We start from the raw sequence: 18828 nt of genomic DNA on the forward strand, positions 1-18828 counted from the left end.
ACGCAGCTGCAACAGTTGTTCCCTGTACGTACCAGGATCAGTCCAGGACACCTGGGTTGTGACTCCGCACCAGTAGATGGAGACAGACTAAAACTTGTGGGCGGAGCATATATGCCCCTGTGCCAGTCACAGCCCCTCAGTCTTACTCTGTCTCCAGTAGGTGGTGCAGGTCTAGTCACAGCCTCTGCGTGCCTGACGACTGATAGTTAGTTAGTCGGGGTCATTGTGGTTTTACTGGTTTCGGTTTCTTGGTTTTTGGTTTATTAAAAAAAAAAAAAAAAAAGAAGAAATTCAAGGTGAGAAGTGACAAGAGGAAGCTGTCCGTCCTGCCTCCCAGGGGGGTGGGAAGGTTCTGAGGGGACCATCCCCCCCTGGTTGAGGCCGCTGCTGAGGGTTGAGGACCCGGCCTACCACAGGCAGCAGCGTAGGGGGTGACACCGGGGAGCCCGGTTCACTCACCCCCCACAGAAGCAGGAGACCCAGGACTCTGGACAGCGGCAGGACTCTGAACAGCGGCAGGTTTGCGTACAAAAAAAACCCAAAACATTGTACTTTTATTTTCTTGTGCGGCTCCTCGTCTCTTCACCGGTGGGGAAGTTTTCTCGGCTCGGCGAGAGGCGGGGAGTGTTTTCGGCGGTAGGATTTAATTCTTGTACTTTCGGGTTTGTTAGTCCGCCGTCCGTTCCACCGCGACCGCTTGGTTGCCGAGGTGCACGGTTTGGCGCGCGCGCAGCTCGCACAAGAGGGGATTTTCTATGCCTGCGTCCCGGTCGGAAGGGACCGTCCGGGACAGACGGGGGGGGCCGATCCCGATCGGCACGATCACCGTCGCTCATTTTTGGCCGCTTCAGTCTGGCCGGCTGACCCCTTCCCGCTCGGCGCGGGAGCGGCGGCCATTTTGAGGTCAGCCCGCGCTTTTGAGCGCGAACCGGCAGGGAATCCCGGCATGCCTCCCGCGTGGTCTCTTCAACAAAGGTCCTCGGGGGGTCCTCCGGGGGGGCTGAGTCCCTGGCTGAGGCTGGCGAGGATGGGACCTCCTCGCCTTCGGGGTCCTCGTTTGGTTTTTTTTCGGACGCTTTCGCGCTCCTACTGCGCAGGGTACTCAATTAAGGGCCGCAGGCGCATAGCGTACCATGGCCACCCTAAGGGGGATGGCCCACGGAAACAGAAACCCGGGTCCTTGTTTTCGGCCGTTTTCGCGCTCCTACGGCGCACTGTACTCAAGTACAAGGGCCGCAGCCGCACGAAGAGGCATGGCTACCCAAAGGGGGATGGTCCACGGAAGAAGATATCCCGGGAGGGCCCAGACTTCTCCCCGGCTCCAGCAACGGAATGGCGACCACCGGGTACGGTCCCGCAAGATACGGAGTCTGAGTTCCCCTCACAGGATGAGGTTGATCCGTCCGGAGAGCCCCTGGGGGGGGCCGATGGAGCGTTCGGGGACAGTTTTGCCCTGGCTGGCCGGACAAACCATCACAAACCCGGCTATCCTCAACGACCTAGGGGTAGAAGCCCCACCGACAGTTTCGCGACCTGGTGCAAACGTGGACCCAGTCCTGCTGGTGCTCACTGGTCCTGCAGTGGCCTTCACATTCCATTCCTCGGCGTCAGACATTTCTTTCCGGAATGGGATACTATGGAGCTGGGTCTGAAGGGGACCAAGGCAATGGACAAGCTTTATCCACTGACAGAGGACGCTCTGGAGCTTCTACAGTTTTCGGCTTCCGAAGGTAGTGTCGGTAGTAACACAGAGGTCCATCTTCGAAGTTGCAGCGTTGAGGGGTCCGGGCTGCCATCTGTGGTAACTACGCCAGGCGGGCTAGTTTGCACTGGGCCCAAGTTCTACAGGCGAATGCAGGTCTTTCAGTTCACGAGGCCACGCAGGCGGATCGACTGCAGGCTGCCATCGCTTATTGTGCGGATGCTCTCTATGCTCTACGGCGTACTTCGGCTAGTTCATGGTCGCGGCTGTTTTCGGCTCGCCGATTGCTTGTACTTCGCGTTTGGGCAGCGGATGGATCCTCCAAGGCTCTCCTTGGGGCACGGCTTTTCAGGGGAAAAGCTGTTATTCAGTTAGGAGTTGAAAGGTTGAGGTTTTCCCTTGGTGGGAACCGGGTTTGCAAGCTCCCAGACGACAGGTCCAGAACTCGGTCCTTCTATTCTGCTAGGTTCCATTTTCCAAGGTAGCAAGATAACTCGTCCCAGGGGTCCTCTGGGCCTTCTTATCGTTCGACGTCTTCACTGGTCTCTTCGTGGCCACAGTCCTTCCAGGGGGAAGCGTTCCGACAGACAGAGAGGAACTCCGTCTGACACGGGGCCCGAGGCCTCGCACTGAGATTCTGCTGGTCCATTCCTTAAGGCAGCCACAGTCCTTCGTTCCAAACGTAGCGGCGAGGTTGTTTTTTGTTTCACAGAATGGGCCAAAATAACATCCGACCAGTGGGTCCTCAACGTATTAAAGAACAGTTCCGAGTTGGATTTTGCACGAACTCCACCGGACAAATTCCTGATGTCGCCCGGCGAATGTCCAAGGACATGGAGACGGTGCACCGCACCCTCCAGCGCCTAGAGGCCTTAGGAGTAGTTCTCCACGTGCCTCCCAATCAGCGAGGCGCAGGCCGTTATTCCATTAACTACCTCGTCCCGGAGAAGGACGGCACGGCCCATCTAGGTTCTCAAAGGGGTAAACCAATGGCATCGACCCTCGGACTTGGCCCGAATCAGCCACTCGTCCAAGTTGGGGTGTACCTGGAACCCTTCCAGTCGAAGTTGTGCCGCCACGACTACCATTACATTCGTACACGTGCAAGGAGCCGTGGCGAGTTCGAAGGGGAGAACCCGGACTTGGTAAGGCCTGCCTAAGATGCACAATCTGAGGGACCGCTGGACATGCGGTGGGATGCCGACAGGGAGGTACGCCTCTGTGAGATCCAAGGAGGCCAGGAATTGGTCTGGCCACACCGAGACAATCTCTGGCCGAATCGTTTTCCATCTTGAAGGGTGGACCACGCAGGCAGCATGCATGCAAGCTTCAGTCTAATGTGCGTTGATTATTGAGTCTTCAGCCGCCGCTGGTTTGCGATTATCTGACAGTCCTGGGGTCTATGGGGTCCACCCTGGCGTTGGTTCCTTGGGCCTTTGCTCATCTACGACCAGAAGGCTTTCGCCTATCGCTTCCACTTCTGCTCACGGCCCAGGCGAGGGCCAGTCTTCACTGGTGGCTCGATTTGGAACATCTCCCTTGCAGTATGTCCCTGCTGGTTTCCAACTAGACAGTGTTGGCGACGGATGCCAGCCTCTCTGGTTGGGCAGCGGTCTGCCTAAGCAAGTCGGTGCAGGGCCGGTGGTCCCCCCGTCCAGTCGCAGTGGTCCATCAACTGGCTGGACACCAGAGCGGTACGCCTGGCTCTGCAGGCTTTCTCCCTGAGTGCCGGGGGAAACCGGTTCTGCGTGTTGTTGGACAATGCAACAGCGGTTTCGTTCCTCCATCGCCAAGGGAGGACAAGGAGTCCATTGGGGGTGGAGGAGGTGCGACTGCTGATGAGCTGGGCAGAGCGCCTTCTCGGCTCCATCGCAGCGGCCCACCTTGCCGGGGTCGACAATGTTCCAGTGGACTTCCTCAGCCGACCCCATCTGGACCACGGGGTATGGGAGGTGGCGGACGATGCGTTCCCGCCTCATTTGCGAACGGTGGGGGGTCTGCCCCACATGGCCACGTGGAACAACGCGGAGGCTCCGCATTTTTACAGTCGGCGTCAAGAACGGGAAGCAGAAGGCGTTGACGCGCTGGTACTTCCTTGGCTGACGGCCGTGCTCCTCTACGTGCTTTCCCCGTCCCCGTGGCCGAGGATAGGCAAGATTCTGCGCATAGAATTGCAATCATTCCATGTGATCCTGGTGGCACCGGAGTGGCCACGTCGTCCGTGGTTCGCAGGTCTCGTCCAGTTGTCGGTGACGTCTCTCATTCGTCTCCAGGGGTTCGCGGGGCTCCTACTTCAGGGCCTGTCTGTCTAGAGGATGCGGAGCGCTTCTGTCTCGCGCCATGGTTTGAGATGCATCGCCTGGGGAAACAACAGCTTCCTCAGTTGCAGTGATAGCCACGTTGCTGAGGTCCAAGAAGCGGTTTCCGTCTCTGGCGTCTGTCCGGGTCTGGCAGGTTGTTGCGGATTGGTGCATGCAGCGTGGGGTGGATCCCTTTTCCGCTTCGGTCGCGGATATTCTCACGATGCTTCAAGCTGCTCTGGCCGAAGGCTTGGCGTGCAGTTCGCTGCGGGTCCCGGGGGCGACGCGTGGATGTTTGCGGGGTAAGGTCCGGGGTACCTTTCTGGGTCTTCATCCGGATATCTCCCGTTCCCTGTACGTGCCAGGATCAGTCCAGGACACCTGGGTTGTGACTCCGCACCAGTAGATGGAGACAGACTAAAACTTGTGGGCGGAGCATATATGCCCCTGTGCCAGTCACAGCCCCTCAGTCTTACTCTGTCTCCAGTAGGTGGTGCAGGTCCGGTCACAGCCCTGTCGGGCCTGATTCTGGTTGTTAGTCAGGTTCGCTTTTTGGGTTTTATTTTCTATTAGGCCTATTTGGTTTTTTTCTGTAAATTGGGTTTTTTGTTTAATTTGGTTAATTTTAGTCCCGGTTGCCCTGCCTCCCTGGGGAGTTGAGAGGTCCTGAGGGGACTACCCTCCCCAGGTGGAGGCCGCTGCTAGGGTTGAGGACCCGGCTGGACTAGTAGCAGCGTCAGGGGTGACACCGGGGAGCCCGGTTCACTCACCCCTGCAGGACAGAGGGCTTTTTCAGTACCAGGGACAGCAGTCCTTTCGGGGCAAGCGTTTTGGCCGGCAAGGAGGGGCTCCGTCGGGTGCGGGGGCCAAGCCTTCACAATGAAGTCCGGCCGGCCCATCCCTCCTCGTGGCCTCGGCACGTTGTCCCAAACGTGGGGGCGCGTCTCTCCTTCTTTCTCGAGGAATGGGCCAGCATGACGTCGGATCAGTGGGTCCTCGACGTGATAAGACACGGCTACGAGTTAGACCAAGAAAGACGGCTCTTTCCGCCCCATTCTGGATCTGAAGGGAGTCATCAGATGCCTTCGGGTTCCTCATTTCAAGATGGAAACCATTCGTTCCGTGATCGCGTCAGTGCGCCCCGGCGAATTCCTGGCGTCCCTAGACCTCACAGAAGCATACCTTCATGTAGGCATCCATCTAGCTTTTCAGCGGTTCCTGCGGTTTTGCATTCTGCGCAGGCACTTCCAGTTCCAGGCGCTCCCGTTCGGCCTAGCGACAGCGCCTCGGACATTCACGAAAGTGATGGTGGTCGTGGCGGCGCAGTTGCGGCGGGAAGGCCTGCTGGTTCACCCTTACCTCGACGATTGGCTAATCCGAGCGAAGTCTCAGAGTCTGTGTTGGCAGGCGGTGACCAGGGGGTTACAGCTCTTGCAGTCCCTGGGCTGGGTGGTCAACTACAACAGAGTCATCTCGAACCTTCTCAGTCCTTGGAGTATCTTGGAGCCCTTTTCGACACGAAGCGAGGCAAGGTGATTCTCTCTCAGGAACGGATATGCAATCTGCAGTCTCAGGTGCTACGTCTTCTGTCGCTACACCGGCCACGAGTCTGCGATTACCTGACTGTTCTGGGGTCTATGGCATCCACTCTGGCGTTAGCCCCTTGGGCGTTCGCTCATCTACGACCGCTGCAGTCCTCATTGCTTTCCCGCTGGAAACCGGTTTCCAAGGATTTTTATCTACCTCTCCCTCTCGAGGGTCAGGCGCGAGCCAGCCTGAGCTGGTGGCGGGATTCCAAGCATCTCTCCTGTGGAGTGTCCATTCTGGTGCCCGACTGGACGGTGGTGACCACGGATGCCAGTCTTTCCGGCTGGGGGGCAGTGTGCCAAGGGAAGTCGGTTCAGGGTCTGTGGTCAGAGTCGCAGACCCGGTGGTCTATCAACCGGCTGGAGACCAGAACGGTCCGTCTGGCGCTGCATGCTTTTCTACCCCTAGTACGCGGACAGGCGGTCCGGGTATTGTCGGACAACGCTACCACCGTGGCTTACATCAATCGCCAGGGCGGGGCAAGAAGTCCTCTAGTGGCGGAGGAGGCGTGGCTCTTGATGCTCTGGGCAGAGCGGCATCTCAGCCATCTCGCTGCGTCCCACATTGCAGGAGTCGACAACGTCCAGGCGGATTTTCTCAGCCGTCACCGTCTGGATCCCGGAGAGTGGGAGCTGGCGGAAGAGGCGTTTCTCTTCATCTGCAAGACTTGGGGAACGCCCCACATGGATCTGATGGCCACGTGGCACAGCGCAAAGGCTCCGAGATTTTACAGTCGACGTCGCGAAAGGGGCGCAGAGGGAGTCGACGCGTTGGTGCTTCCCTGGCCAGTTGTCGGTGGCCGCCCCCCTTCGCCTTCAGGGGTTCGCGGGGCTTTCTTCGGCAGGGCCCCGTCTGTTTGGAGGATGCGGATCACTTCTGTCTCGCGGCATGGCTTTGAGAGGTACCGGTTGAAAAGAAAAGGCTACTCGGATGCGGTCGTTACTACGTTGCTGAGATCCCGAAAACAGTCTACTTCCCTGGCTTATGTTCGGGTCTGGGTAGTGTTTGAGGAATGGTGCGTGGAGCGGGGTCTGAATCCCGCTTCTATTTCTGATATTTTGGCATTTCTCCAGGCGGGGCTCGCCAAAGGTTTAGCGTGCAATTCCCTTCGGGTCCAAGTGGCGGCGCTTGGGTGCTTGCGAGGTGAGGTCCGGGGAGTCTCTCTGGCTCTCCACCCAGATATCTCCCGCTTTCTTAGGGGGGCTAAGCACCTCCGTCCTCCGTTGCGGCCCCTTGCCCGTCTTGGAACCTCAACTGGGTACTCTCAGCCTTATGCTCAGCGCCGTTTGAGCCCCTGAAACGTTATACGCTCAAGGATCTCACGTTGAAGACCGTATTCCTGGTGGCGATTGCATCAGCCAGTCGTGTTTCAGAATTACAGGCGTTGTTCTGTAGGGAGCCCTTCTTGCGCATCTCCGATTCGGGGGTTTCCTTGCGGACGGTTCCCTCCTTCCTTCCTAAGGTCGTGTCGTCGTTCCATTTGAATCAGTCGATTGAACTTCCCGCTTTCATGTTTGGGGAGTCTTCGGACCCGAAAACGAAAGACTTGGGAAAACTAGATGTGCGGAGGTCCCTTCTTCGCTATCTAGAGGTTACTAATCCGTATCGGGTGACGGATCATCTGTTTGTGTTGACTTCGGGTCCAAAGAAAGGTGCTGCGGTGTCCCGCACGACAATTGCCCGTTGGCTCAAGGAAGCCATTGGTTCTGCGTATCTTCTGCGTGGAAAATCGCCGCCAGTGGGTCTTCGGGCTCATTCGACGCGGTCTCACGCTGCGTCTTGGGCGGAATCTTCTCAGGTGTCGCCTCAAGAGATTTGCAGGGCGGCTACCTGGAAGTCGTTGCATACCTTCTTTAAACATTACCGGTTGGATGTTCAGGCTACTGAAGCTGGGGGTTTTGGAGAGAGGGTACTCCGAGCGGGACTCTCTGCTTCCCACCCTCGGTAAGTTGGCTCTGGTACATCCCAGGTGTCCTGGACTGATCCTGGTACGTACAGGGAAAGGAAAATTAGTTTCTTACCTGATAATTTTCGTTCCTGTAGTACCAAGGATCAGTCCAGGATCCCGCCCACAGTGCTGCGCTATAGTAATGGAGAGTCCGCTCTTTATTGTTTCTTTCACTACGCTGACCCTTCTTGAGTTGCTCTCCCGGTTTGGGAGTCTACGCTGACCCTTCTTGAGTTGCTCTCCCGGTTTGGGAGTCTGGTTTCGGTAGGGGTGTTGGATTTCTTTCGTTTCCCTACCAAGTTTGTATGGTTAGTTATGGTTGCCTTTTTGGCTTTTGTCTACTTTGACATTACGTATGACTGAGGGGCTGTGACTGGCACAGGGGCATATATGCTCCGCCCACAAGTTTTAGTCTGTCTCCATCTACTGGTGCGGAGTCACAACCCAGGTGTCCTGGACTGATCCTTGGTACTACAGGAACGAAAATTATCAGGTAAGAAACTAATTTTCCTTTTTCTTCGGGGGGCTCGACGTCTCCGTCTTCCATTGCGTCGTCCTTGTCCGTCTTGGAACCTAGGCTCGGCTCCGTTTGAGCCATTGAAGCGTGCAACTACTACGGACCTTCTTTGAGGAGGGGGTTTGTTGGTGGCGATTGCCTCGGCTCGGCGTGTATCGGAGTTGCAGGCGCTGCCCTGTAGGGAACCGTTCTCGCGGATTGCCGCTGTCCTGTAGGGAACCGTTCTCGCGGATTGCCGATTCCGGAGTGTTCTGGCAGACGATCCCTTCCTTCCTTCCCAAAGAGTGGTGTCTTTCCAGTGAATCAGTCGGTGGAGTTACCGGCGTTTCGGGTCGGGGAGTCCACTGCTCCACTGCTCCCCAGTTCCGGGAACTGCGGAAGCTGCACATGCGGTGGTCTCTTCTTCTTTCTTTGGAGGTTACTAATCCGTTCCGGGTAACCGACCATCTGTTCGTTTTGTTCTCGAGGCCAAAGCCAGGGGCTGCTGCGTCCCGCCCGACGGTCGCGCGTTGGTCTACGGAGACCATTGGCTCCGCGTGCTTGGTACAGGGTTAGCCGCTTCCGGTGGGTCTGCGGGCTCATTCGACTAGTTCCCAGGCCGCGTCCTGGGCGGCAGCTTATCGGTGGGGCCTCCCGAGATTGGCAGGGCGGCTACCTGGAAGTTGATGCATGCCTTCATTAAACATTACCGGTTGGATGTTCTGGCTACTGAGGCTGGGGGTTTTGGAGAGAGGGTACTCCGAGCGGGACTCTCTGCTTCCCACCCTCGGTAAGTAGCTCTGGTACATCCCAGGTGTCCTGGACTGATCCTGGTACGTACAGGGAAAGGAAAATTAGTTTCTTACCTGATAATTTTCGTTCCTGTAGTACCAAGGATCAGTCCAGGATCCCGCCCGCAGTGCTGCGCTATAGTACCGGAGAGTCCACTCATTATTGTTTTCAGTACGCTGCCCCTTGTTTATTCGCTCTCCCGGTTGGGGAGTCTGGTTCCTATAGGGGTGTTGGATTTATTTTCGTTTACCTACCAAGTTTGTATGGTGAGTTTTGGTTGCCTTATGGTTTTTTTCTACTTTGACATTACGTATGACTGAGGGGCTGTGACTGGCACAGGGGCATATATGCTCCGCCCACAAGTTTTAGTCTGTCTCCATCTACTGGTGCGGAGTCACAACCCAGGTGTCCTGGACTGATCCTTGGTACTACAGGAACGAAAATTATCAGGTAAGAAACTAATTTTCCTTTTTTTCTCCTGCTCTCCTGTTTATTTTTAGCTCTCAGCCTGGCTGCCAACACCAGAGGCACTCTAGCCTCAGCGCGGCCCTTCTTTGCCTGGCCTGTATGAGTGGAGGTGTGGGAACCTCCTCACAGACAACTAGGAGCAGGCCTTGCACTCATACTGGAGGCCCCGGGGGGGGGGGGGGTTGTGTGTGAAGAGTCGGCAGCCATTTTGGCTCCACGTGGCAGGAGCCCTATCTTGGATGAGGAAGGCAGGGACTCCCGTCCCCCACTTTCTTCCATGCTGCAGGCATCAGGAGGGGGTGAGGAGGTGCCTATGGGCGCGGATGACAGTTTCGCGCGCGTGTTGCTGGTGGACTGTGGTGGCTCTTCTGCAGATTTTGTTCTGCTTATGCATGAGGCCTATCTCGCCAGACAGGAGCTGGCAGCTAAGTGGCCAGCCTCCCAGCCAGCCTGAGATGGGTTTAAGAAACCTCAGTCTACAGCGCCTTCGCGGAAAGCAGGCATCTTGCGCCTTTTGGGGCTGGACCGTGCCTGGGGGGGGGATGATATTTCCTCTGACAATTCAGAGGGTGCAGATCCAACAACTCCTAACCCGCAGGATCTATCGAGCCATGATCAACAGGATCCTTCCATGGACCAGGCTACTGGTCAAGGTGCAGATTCTGAGGCTGGAGTGCTGGGGGACCAGGATGCGGACGAGGGTCTTCTAGACGAAGGAGATGACCCTAGGGTGGTCCGGTTACTTCGCAAGGATGAATTGCAGCCTCTCATCCCTCGGGTTCTGGAAAAGCTCAGGGTCAAAGTAACCCCAGAAGACTGATACAGAGGGACTGCATGGACCGCCAAGGATTTTCCTCTTGCTGAAGCAAATACAGAAATTGATTTGGAGTGGGATTCCCTGGAGGCTGGCTTGCGTGTGGCCAGGGCTATGGCCAGATTGTACCCCCTGCCCGAGAATATTTTGGAGAGGTGGAAATTGCCGAAGGTGGATGCGACGGTGTTGGCAATCACCAAGAAGACAACCATTCTGTTGGCAAGGTCAGTGGCTTTGAAGGATATTCAGGATCGAAAGCTGGAAATCCTGTTGAGGCTTTTTGGAGTTTCTGGTGTGAGCCTTAGAGCTGCTGTCTGCACTAGCCTTATGCAGTGAGCTTGTCTGTGCTGGGTGCAGAAGGCACAGGACACAGCCAGCGTTGCTCCGAAGGCAGATCAGGATGCTCACTTGGAGATGGGCATGGCTTATGTGGCAGATGCCCTCTATGATATCCTCCGCATTTCTGCTAGGAATATAGTCTCTGCAGTAGTGGTGAGACAGCTTTTATGGCTCTGCAACTGGTTAATGGATGTTTGGTCAGAAGCACAACTGGCTAATCTCCTCTTTTAAGGGTCAGTTACTATTTGATGAAGACCTGGAGAAGCTGATGAAGTATCTGGCCGACTCCAAGGGAAATAGGTTGCTGGAGGATAAGAAGGGCGCTAAGAAGACCTTTCCGTCACGGTCTCGCTTCCATGAAATGAGGTTTTGCGCCAGCTGGCACAAAAGCAAGAATCAAGACAGCAGCAGTCCTTTCAAGGAACCCGCAGACCATTCAGAGAAGGTTCTGGACAGGGCTCTGGAGTTGTTAAATCCACCCAATGAAGGCATGCTGGTCCACTCCTCCCTCGTGGTGGTAGGAGGAAGATTATCTCGCTTCTACAAGGAGTGGACCAGGATTACTTCAGATCAGTGGGTACTGGAAGTCATAAGAGATGGCTAGCGTTAGAATTGTCTCGGCCCCTCAAAGATGCCTTTGTGGTGTCCCGATGCACCACACCCGCCAAGTGTGTAGCGGTGCGGTACACTCTTTCTTGTGCCTGCAAGGGGAACTCTGTCAAGGAAGGTATTCTGTGTACTTTGTGGTTCCCAAGAAGGAGGGCTCCTTCCGGCCCATCCTGGATCTGCAAAAGGTAAATGTGGCATTGCGGGTTCCACATTTTCGAATGGAAACATTGAGGACCGTGATTGCAGCCATACATGAGGGAGAGTTCCTGGTGTCTCTCGATCTGATGGAGGCCTAGCTCCACATTCCTATCAGAGTCGCTCATCAGAGGTTCCTGCTCTGTTCTGTACTGGGAAAGCATTTTCAGTTTCAAGCTATGCCCTTTGGGCTGGCTACAGCACCAAGAACGTTCATGAAGGTGATGGTCTAGCGGCGGCAGCCCTCAGAAAAGAAGGGGATTCTTGTCTACCCGTATCTAGACTATTGGCTCATACGGTCGAAGATTGAAGTGGAGTACCTCACCTCAGTTCGAGTGATGCAGCGCCTGGAATCCCTGGACTGGGTGATAAACCAGGCGAAGAGTCAGCTGAACCCATCCCAGTCCTTGGACTATCTGGGAGCACGATTCGATACCTAGATCGGCAGGGAGTTTCTCACCCTGGAGAGGATCCTGAAGTTGTAGTCACAAGTCCAGTTGCAGGACCTGCAGATTCCCAAGGTCTGGGATTATTTACAGGTACTAGGGTTCATGGCTTCTATACTGGATCTGGTCCCTTGGGCCTTTGCACACCTGCATCCCTTGCAGAAAGCTCTCCTGTCCTGTTGGAACCCGGTATTGGTGGAATTTCAGCTACCATTACCACTCTAGGAGGAAGCCAGATCCAGTCTCTTCTGGTGGCTATTGCAGTCCAATTTGGAGAAGGGAGTTCCTCTGGAGGTTCCGAACTGGGTGGTAGTCACTACAGATGCCAGTATCAGCAGTTGGGGAGCGATGTGTCGGGATTTAGCAGCTCGGCCAATGGTCCCCAGAGGAGGCGTCCTGGTCGATCAACCATTTGGAGACTATAGCAGATCGGAGAGCAATGCTGTTCTTCCTCCCGCAACTTCAGGGACGGGCAGTACGGGTGTTCTCAGACAATGCAACGACGGTGGCATATATCAATCGACAGGGTGGTACGAAGAGTCGCCTGGTGGCCCAGAAAGTTCACGAGCTCGTTGCCTGGGCAGAAATTCATTTCACAGCCCTTTCAGTGTCTCTTGTAGCGGGGGTGGATAACGTTCAAGCAAATTATCTCAGCAGGCAGCAACTGGAACCAGGAGAATGGGAATTGTCGGAGGAAGCCTTTGCCCTTCTTCGGCACAAGTGGGGAGTGCCCCAGTTTGACCTCATGACAGCAATACAGAATGCCAAGGCGACCAAGTTCTTCAGTCACTGAAAAGAGTTCAGCTCCGCAGGGATTGATGCTGTAGTTCAGCCATGGCCAGAGAGGATTCTGTTGTATGTCTTCCCCTCGTGGCCACTCATAAATTGAGTGCTACGGCGCATCGAACAACATCGCGGACAAGTAATCCTGGTAGCACCGGAGTGGCCTCACCATCTGTAGTTTGCGGATCTGATCCATCTGGTGGTGGATGGGCCCGTTCGACTAAGCCACCTGGGGGGTCTGCTGTGTCAGGGATCCATCTTGTCTGAACAGGTGGATTGCTTTTGTCTAGTGGCTTGGCTTTTCAAAGGCAACGCTTCCGCTTGAAAGGGTATTCCAAACCGCTGATTTCTACTCTGCTTCAGGCTAGAAGATCCTCCACTTCCATGCCTTATACCAGGGTTTTGAGAGTGTTTGAGGCCTGGTGTGGGATCCATATCGCTAAACCCTTACGGACTAGTGTGGCGAAGTCCTGGCATTCTTACAGGATGGCTTGTCTAAAGGTCTAGCCTATAATTCGCTCAGTCCAAGTTGCAGCCTTGGGCTGCTTCAGAGGAAGGTTGCAGGGTAAACCTTTAGCTTTGCATCTGGATGTACAGCGATTATTAAAGGGAGTAAAACATTTGCGTCCTGAAGTCCATCGGCTGTGTCCATCCTGGAATCTTAACTTGGTTCTGCGGGTTCTATGTGGTCCTACCTTTGAACCTTTGCGCAGAGCTTCTCTGAAGGATCTTACTCTGAAGACAGTCTTTCTGGTGGCAATTTGTTTGGCAAAGCGGATTTTTGAGCTCCAAGCATTTTTGTGCAGGGATCCTTTTCTGCAGATTTCTGATGGCGGAGTCTCCTTGTGAGCGGTTCCTTCCTTCCTTTTTGCCCAAGGTGGTCTCTGCTTTTTATCTTAGCCAGACTATCGCGTTGTCAGGATTTTCTCATCTGATGTCCGATTCGCCTCATGCAAGGAAACTTCATCTTTTGGATGTGCGTCGGGTTCTGCTGAGATATCTCAAAGTCACTAATGAATTTCAGACCTCTGACCATCTTTTTGTGTTATGCAATGGAACAAAGAAAGGTGGCAAGGCGTCTTAAGAGTACAATTTCTCATTGGTTGAAGGAGGCGATCATTTTGGCCTATATTTGTAAAGGTCAGCCAATTCCCGAAGGGTTGCGAGCACATTCCACTAAGGCGCATGCGGCCTCCTGGGCGGAATGCCACTTGGTGTCGCCTCAGGAGATTTGTCAGGCAGCAACATGGTCCTCTTTGCACACTTTCACTAAATATTTCCGTTTGGATGTCAGGGGCCCAGAGGAGGGTGCCTTTAGGGAAAGTGTGCTGCGTGCAGGTCTTTCGGGATCCCACCCAGAGTAACGGCGCTTGGGTACATCCCACTTCTCTGCACTGATCTGCGGTATGAACAGGAAAGAAATTGGTTCTTACCTGCTAATTTTCGTTCTTGGAATACCACAGATCAGTCCAGATGCCCATTCCTTTTTGATTCTTTCGAAAGACCTCAGCTGATTCTGGATGTTGTGGGTGAAATAAAGTAGAATTTTGTTTTCTGCAGCAAGCAGTTTATTTATTTATAACTTTTCTATGCCGAAGTTCAAATAACAGAGTTAATTATCACTCCGGTTTACATTGTAACAGTTGTATATAGTTCTCAATTTGTTGAGATTCAAAATTTTTGATATTTACCATAGTTCAAGGGTCAATTTGGTTGGGCATTCCAACTCAATACCCAGGTTTGTTTAGGGGAGTAGTTGTGGGTTGGTTTTTTTTTTTTTGCTTGGGTACAGATCAATACTGAGGAACTGCAGGTGGCACCCTCAGTTATGTAGCGGTGCCTCAAAGTTTTTTGTTCTCTGCCTCCATTTGCTGGTAGAGATGCATAAACCCACTTGTCTGGAATGATCTGTGGTATTCCAGGAACAAAAATTAGCAGGTAAGAACCAATTTTCATGTTCTGTTTTATTGTCTTTATGGAAGTAATTATGGACACCACTTAGAAATTTTGATTTGTGGTATATAAATATTTTAAATAAAGCTAACCAAAACAGGAGCATAGCATAAGCCACCCCGACAGGGGTTTATATAATCTGAGAGCTCATCATTTCAGGCTCCCATATGGGGGAGCGGGCTAAAACCCACAATAATACTAAATCTGTGTCGTGTCCCCCCATAAATATTGGCTATTTCTCTTAGGAAGAACTCCCTACTAAAAACTCATGAATTTGTGGGTATGTGCAGATGTGTTTTAAGTTTTGTAAGAACAGTTTACTTGCATGTGTTTGAAAGGGGACACGTGGGACTGTAAGGGTACATGATCTCTTCAGGCTAACTGCATCTGGAATTCCGTTATTTCGAGAAGTTTTCCATATGCATCTATGATTCATAAATAGAAATTGGGTCTCTAGAATGTAGACTCCATGAGTCAGTGAAACATTAAGTTGTATCTACCTTGTAGTCTGAAGAGGTTTCAGTTTTTTAAATTGACCTACCTGTAAGTCTTTCCATGCAGACTCTGAGTCTGTGTGTTAATTCTGGTGGCCTGCTGTTCCAGTTGCTATAAAGCCTTGGCATTTATTTCCTGAAAATTATGGCTTCCTGTACCAAGGGCATAAAGAGCAAATTGGGTTCAAATAGTAAAAGAGGTGTGACTTTGTTTGTATTGTGCAGGAAGTGATCCCGACATTTGACATGGCTGTTAACGAGATCTTTTTCGACCACTATCCTGACTCTATCTTAGAGCATCAAATCCAAGTCAGACCATTCAACGCGCTAAAGACCAGGAACATGAGAAGCCTGAACCCTGAGGGTAAATGTGGCTTGTGTCTTCGATGTTGTTTGTTACTAGGAGCAGTTTAGTAATAGAATTAGAGTAGTCCCACTGAAAACACTAGAGTAAATGATGAGAAAATGTCCCCATTTCCACTTTGCAACTGGTCTATGAAGGCATTATGTTGGTCCTGGGCTAAATATTGTCCTCCCTTAATAACTGAACAAACTTTCCAGTGATCATCATCTTGCTGCTCTGGTGGTTGGGTGAAGGGTATTCTGGTTTCTCTTGTATTAGAAAGAATCGGTGAATACTCTTCAGGTCGTTAAGATTGCTAAGTCATGAATGACCTGGCCTCTCAGACCATTGGACATAGCTTTGGTGTTGAATGCAGGTCATACTGAGCCTTTCTGTTCCTGATGTCCTATAAAGGCATGTGACTTAGGGCAGAGGTTCCCTGCTTTTCAGGGAACACGGATCCCTTTTCAGCTTCAAAAAGTTTCATGGATTCCCCCCCACACTTCTCTTTAATTTTTGCATGCCACAATAAAAAAAAATAATGAGATGCACTCCAGAATCATTCATAGTGTATACAACTTTGATCTAAATCGAATATATAGAGAGGGCAACTTCCAAAGCTATCGAAAATTTGCCCTCATAATTGAAGGTTGAGGCCATTCCACCTTCCAAGCCAGATGCAATTGGGAAAAGGAAGCAAGTTCAAAAAAAACCAAAACCTCCCATGAAAACCTGTGCTGGTAGGGGAAAGCCACCACGTTTATGCAAATAATCCTTTGTGAGCATTCTAGCCTTAGCCTTCCTTGAAAATCCAAAGGAGCCTCATGGTGAAGAGGAACATCTGAATTAGTGGCACTTAGGAGTGGAGAAAAGAGGTTTGTTCTGACTCAAGAGGACACTTTGGACTTGCCTGATTTCTCACAAGATTTTCCACAAATTGTGTTGCAGCTTTGTTCTGCAGCTGTGAGGGACTGTTCCACTTCAACCTGGGGTGGAAGAATGCTTTGTGAAAGCCAGCTCCAGCCTTCCATCTACCAAGAAGCCTGGTTTTTGGGGTGATCAGGATAAGCAAATTCAAATTTACATACTAAAGGTTTAATATTTTTGAGTATTCATCCATTTAATGTAAAAACATAGTTCATTTGTTTATTTTGGTTGTCCTTTAAACCAGATGTGTTAGTAGAGCTCAAGGTGCAGAGCTGGCTGCTCTGTAAACTTTGTTCAGGAATGGTGCTGTCATTTTTGAGCCTGACTGGAATGTATCTGCTGTTGACTTCAGACATTGACCAGTTGATAACCATTAGCGGAATGGTGATCCGGACGTCGCAGCTCATCCCAGAGATGCAGGAGGCCTTCTTCAGGTGCCAGGTGTGCTGCTTCAGCATGAGAGTGGAGATAGACCGAGGACGCATCTCAGAGCCGGGGGTGTGCAAGCACTGCAACACCACCCACAGCATGGCGCTTGTCCATAACCGTTCCATGTTCTCCGACAAACAGATGGTGAGTGGCAGTTTCCATGCAAAGTGCAGGTCATTTTTAAAATTTTAAAATAGTAGAATTAGCTAGATAAACAAAATATCAGTATATTGGTTGATATGCTGTTCCTTGTTTGGTCGTCAAGTCTTTTTATTTATTTATTTGTTTGTTTATTGTCCTATTCAGGTTTTTACTAGATCGTATAATAAAAATGTTGTATATCCTTTTATTATGATCACACCCCCTGTCTTTAAAAATTGGATTGCCATGTCAGCTTTTGTTCTGTATGCATCCTGTTTTTCCCCATATGGGTTTTTGATGAGACTTAGCACAGCAACACCTCCTATTTTAGTCAGATTTCCAACAGTCACTGGACTGAATGGCAAGATAGAGGAGTTTTCAAACACTTTATACAATAATCTCCTTTAAAACTAGAAATATGTCCATATCTATTTTTTTTTTCTTTTATGTGCCAGATCAAACTGCAAGAGTCTCCTGAAGACATGCCAGCAGGGCAGACCCCTCACACCGTAGTTCTCTTTGCACACAATGACCTTGTTGACAGGGTGCAGCCTGGTGATCGGGTCAATGTTACAGGTATGGTTCATGTGTGTTAGCAATTCTCATCGTCTTATACACAAAAATAGTTTAAAGTACAAAACACTCTTCCAAGTAAAACTCGATATGCTTCCTGTACATATTACACCTTTACGAGCAAGTATTTAAAAGCATGAACTGTAAATCTGAGATTTCCTCTTCATCCAAGTGGGCCAAGTCATTACAAATGGCTTATGCATGCCAACCAGCAGATGGAGAAAGATTAACAGATTTGCGGATGCCACCTTCATGTACTGCTGTACTGGCAACCTTTCATTCCTGTTCATACCCAGATCAGTCCAGACTCCTGGATTTTGCTTCTCTTTCAGCAGAGATAGACAGAGAAAGTTATCACTGACACCCGGACTCCCAAGGCGGACACCTCAAAGACCCTTTTTAAATAGACCTCGAGTTTGCAGTCTTGCAAGTCTCGCAGGGTGGCTCCTCCTGTAACCGGAATGGTAGTTCTCTTCGTGGCGGCCGTCACCGAGGCATCCACTTTAGGTACCTTGAGGAGTTCCAAGTACTCCTCCGGGAGCGGGCACAGTTTATCCATGGCTCTGCCTACCCTCTGGGACACTTCCGGAGTTTCCCACTCTCTGGGTAATAATTGGAGGAGCACGGGATGGAAAGGAAATGTCTTAGCTGGTGGGCAGAGCCCTGCCAAAACCGGGTCCCCCTTCTCGGAAGCAGCACTGGGTTCTGGGGACTCCTGGGGGAGGATCGATATCCAGTTCTTCCAGGACATGAGAAATAAGATGGCAAGTAACACAAACTATCGCACGGCTTCACAGGCCCTGCACGCGGCCCGACGCAGCATGCCTACCAGTAACAAAATCTATTGGCCTCCCTCCTAAATGCGGCGAAACGGAGAGCAACCAGCCCCCAATGCGACCGGAGGGAAGGGAGAATTGAGCCCAACAAGGAAGAGAATTAAAACCTTTTTTTTTTTTTTTTTTTTTTTTTTTTTTAAATACCTGCCAAATTGCCTCTGGGTCCTGGATCCACTGGGGGGGGAGTGAGCCGGGCTCCCCGGTATCACCCCCAGGGGACCTCACGTTGGAAAGAGAGGGTCGATTTCCCCCAGTACCTAAGCAGCCTCTGGAACCAGAGGGTGATGGTCCCTTCAGGACTTCCCACCCCCCTGGGAGGCAAAGACTAGGACCTGCAGGCACACACTGCGGTCCCGTACACTCCTTCAAAGAAGGTGGGTTTTTTTTTTGTTTGTTTTTTTTAATTAAGTAACTCCCTATCCTGTCTCTAAATAGACTCTAGCACAGACTGTAGGTTTGGCATCTCCTCCACCTGCTGGAGACAGAAGAATACTGCCAGACTGTAGATGACACCAGCCTATATGAGGCAGAGTTTGTTTAATAAACTTCTATTTCCATCTGCTAGGGGGGTGGGTGGGCCAAACCCAGGAGTCTGGACTGATCCTTGGTACTACAGGAACGAAAATTATCAGGTAAGAACCAATTTTCCTTTA

General features: G+C 51.9%; 1 protein-coding gene across 1 annotated transcript in view; it reads left to right on the plus strand.

The window, feature by feature from the left end:
- Positions 1 to 18828, plus strand: part of MCM4 (minichromosome maintenance complex component 4) — a 114637-nt gene that overhangs the window by 11213 nt on the left and 84596 nt on the right. Inside the window, 3 exon segments of the mRNA XM_029591250.1 lie at positions 15152 to 15290; positions 16549 to 16769; positions 17222 to 17342. Coding sequence (XP_029447110.1) covers positions 15152 to 15290; positions 16549 to 16769; positions 17222 to 17342 — 481 coding nt within the window.

The sequence above is a fragment of the Rhinatrema bivittatum genome, chromosome 2 (assembly GCF_901001135.1).
Source record: "Rhinatrema bivittatum chromosome 2, aRhiBiv1.1, whole genome shotgun sequence".
NCBI lineage: Eukaryota > Metazoa > Chordata > Amphibia > Gymnophiona > Rhinatrematidae > Rhinatrema > Rhinatrema bivittatum.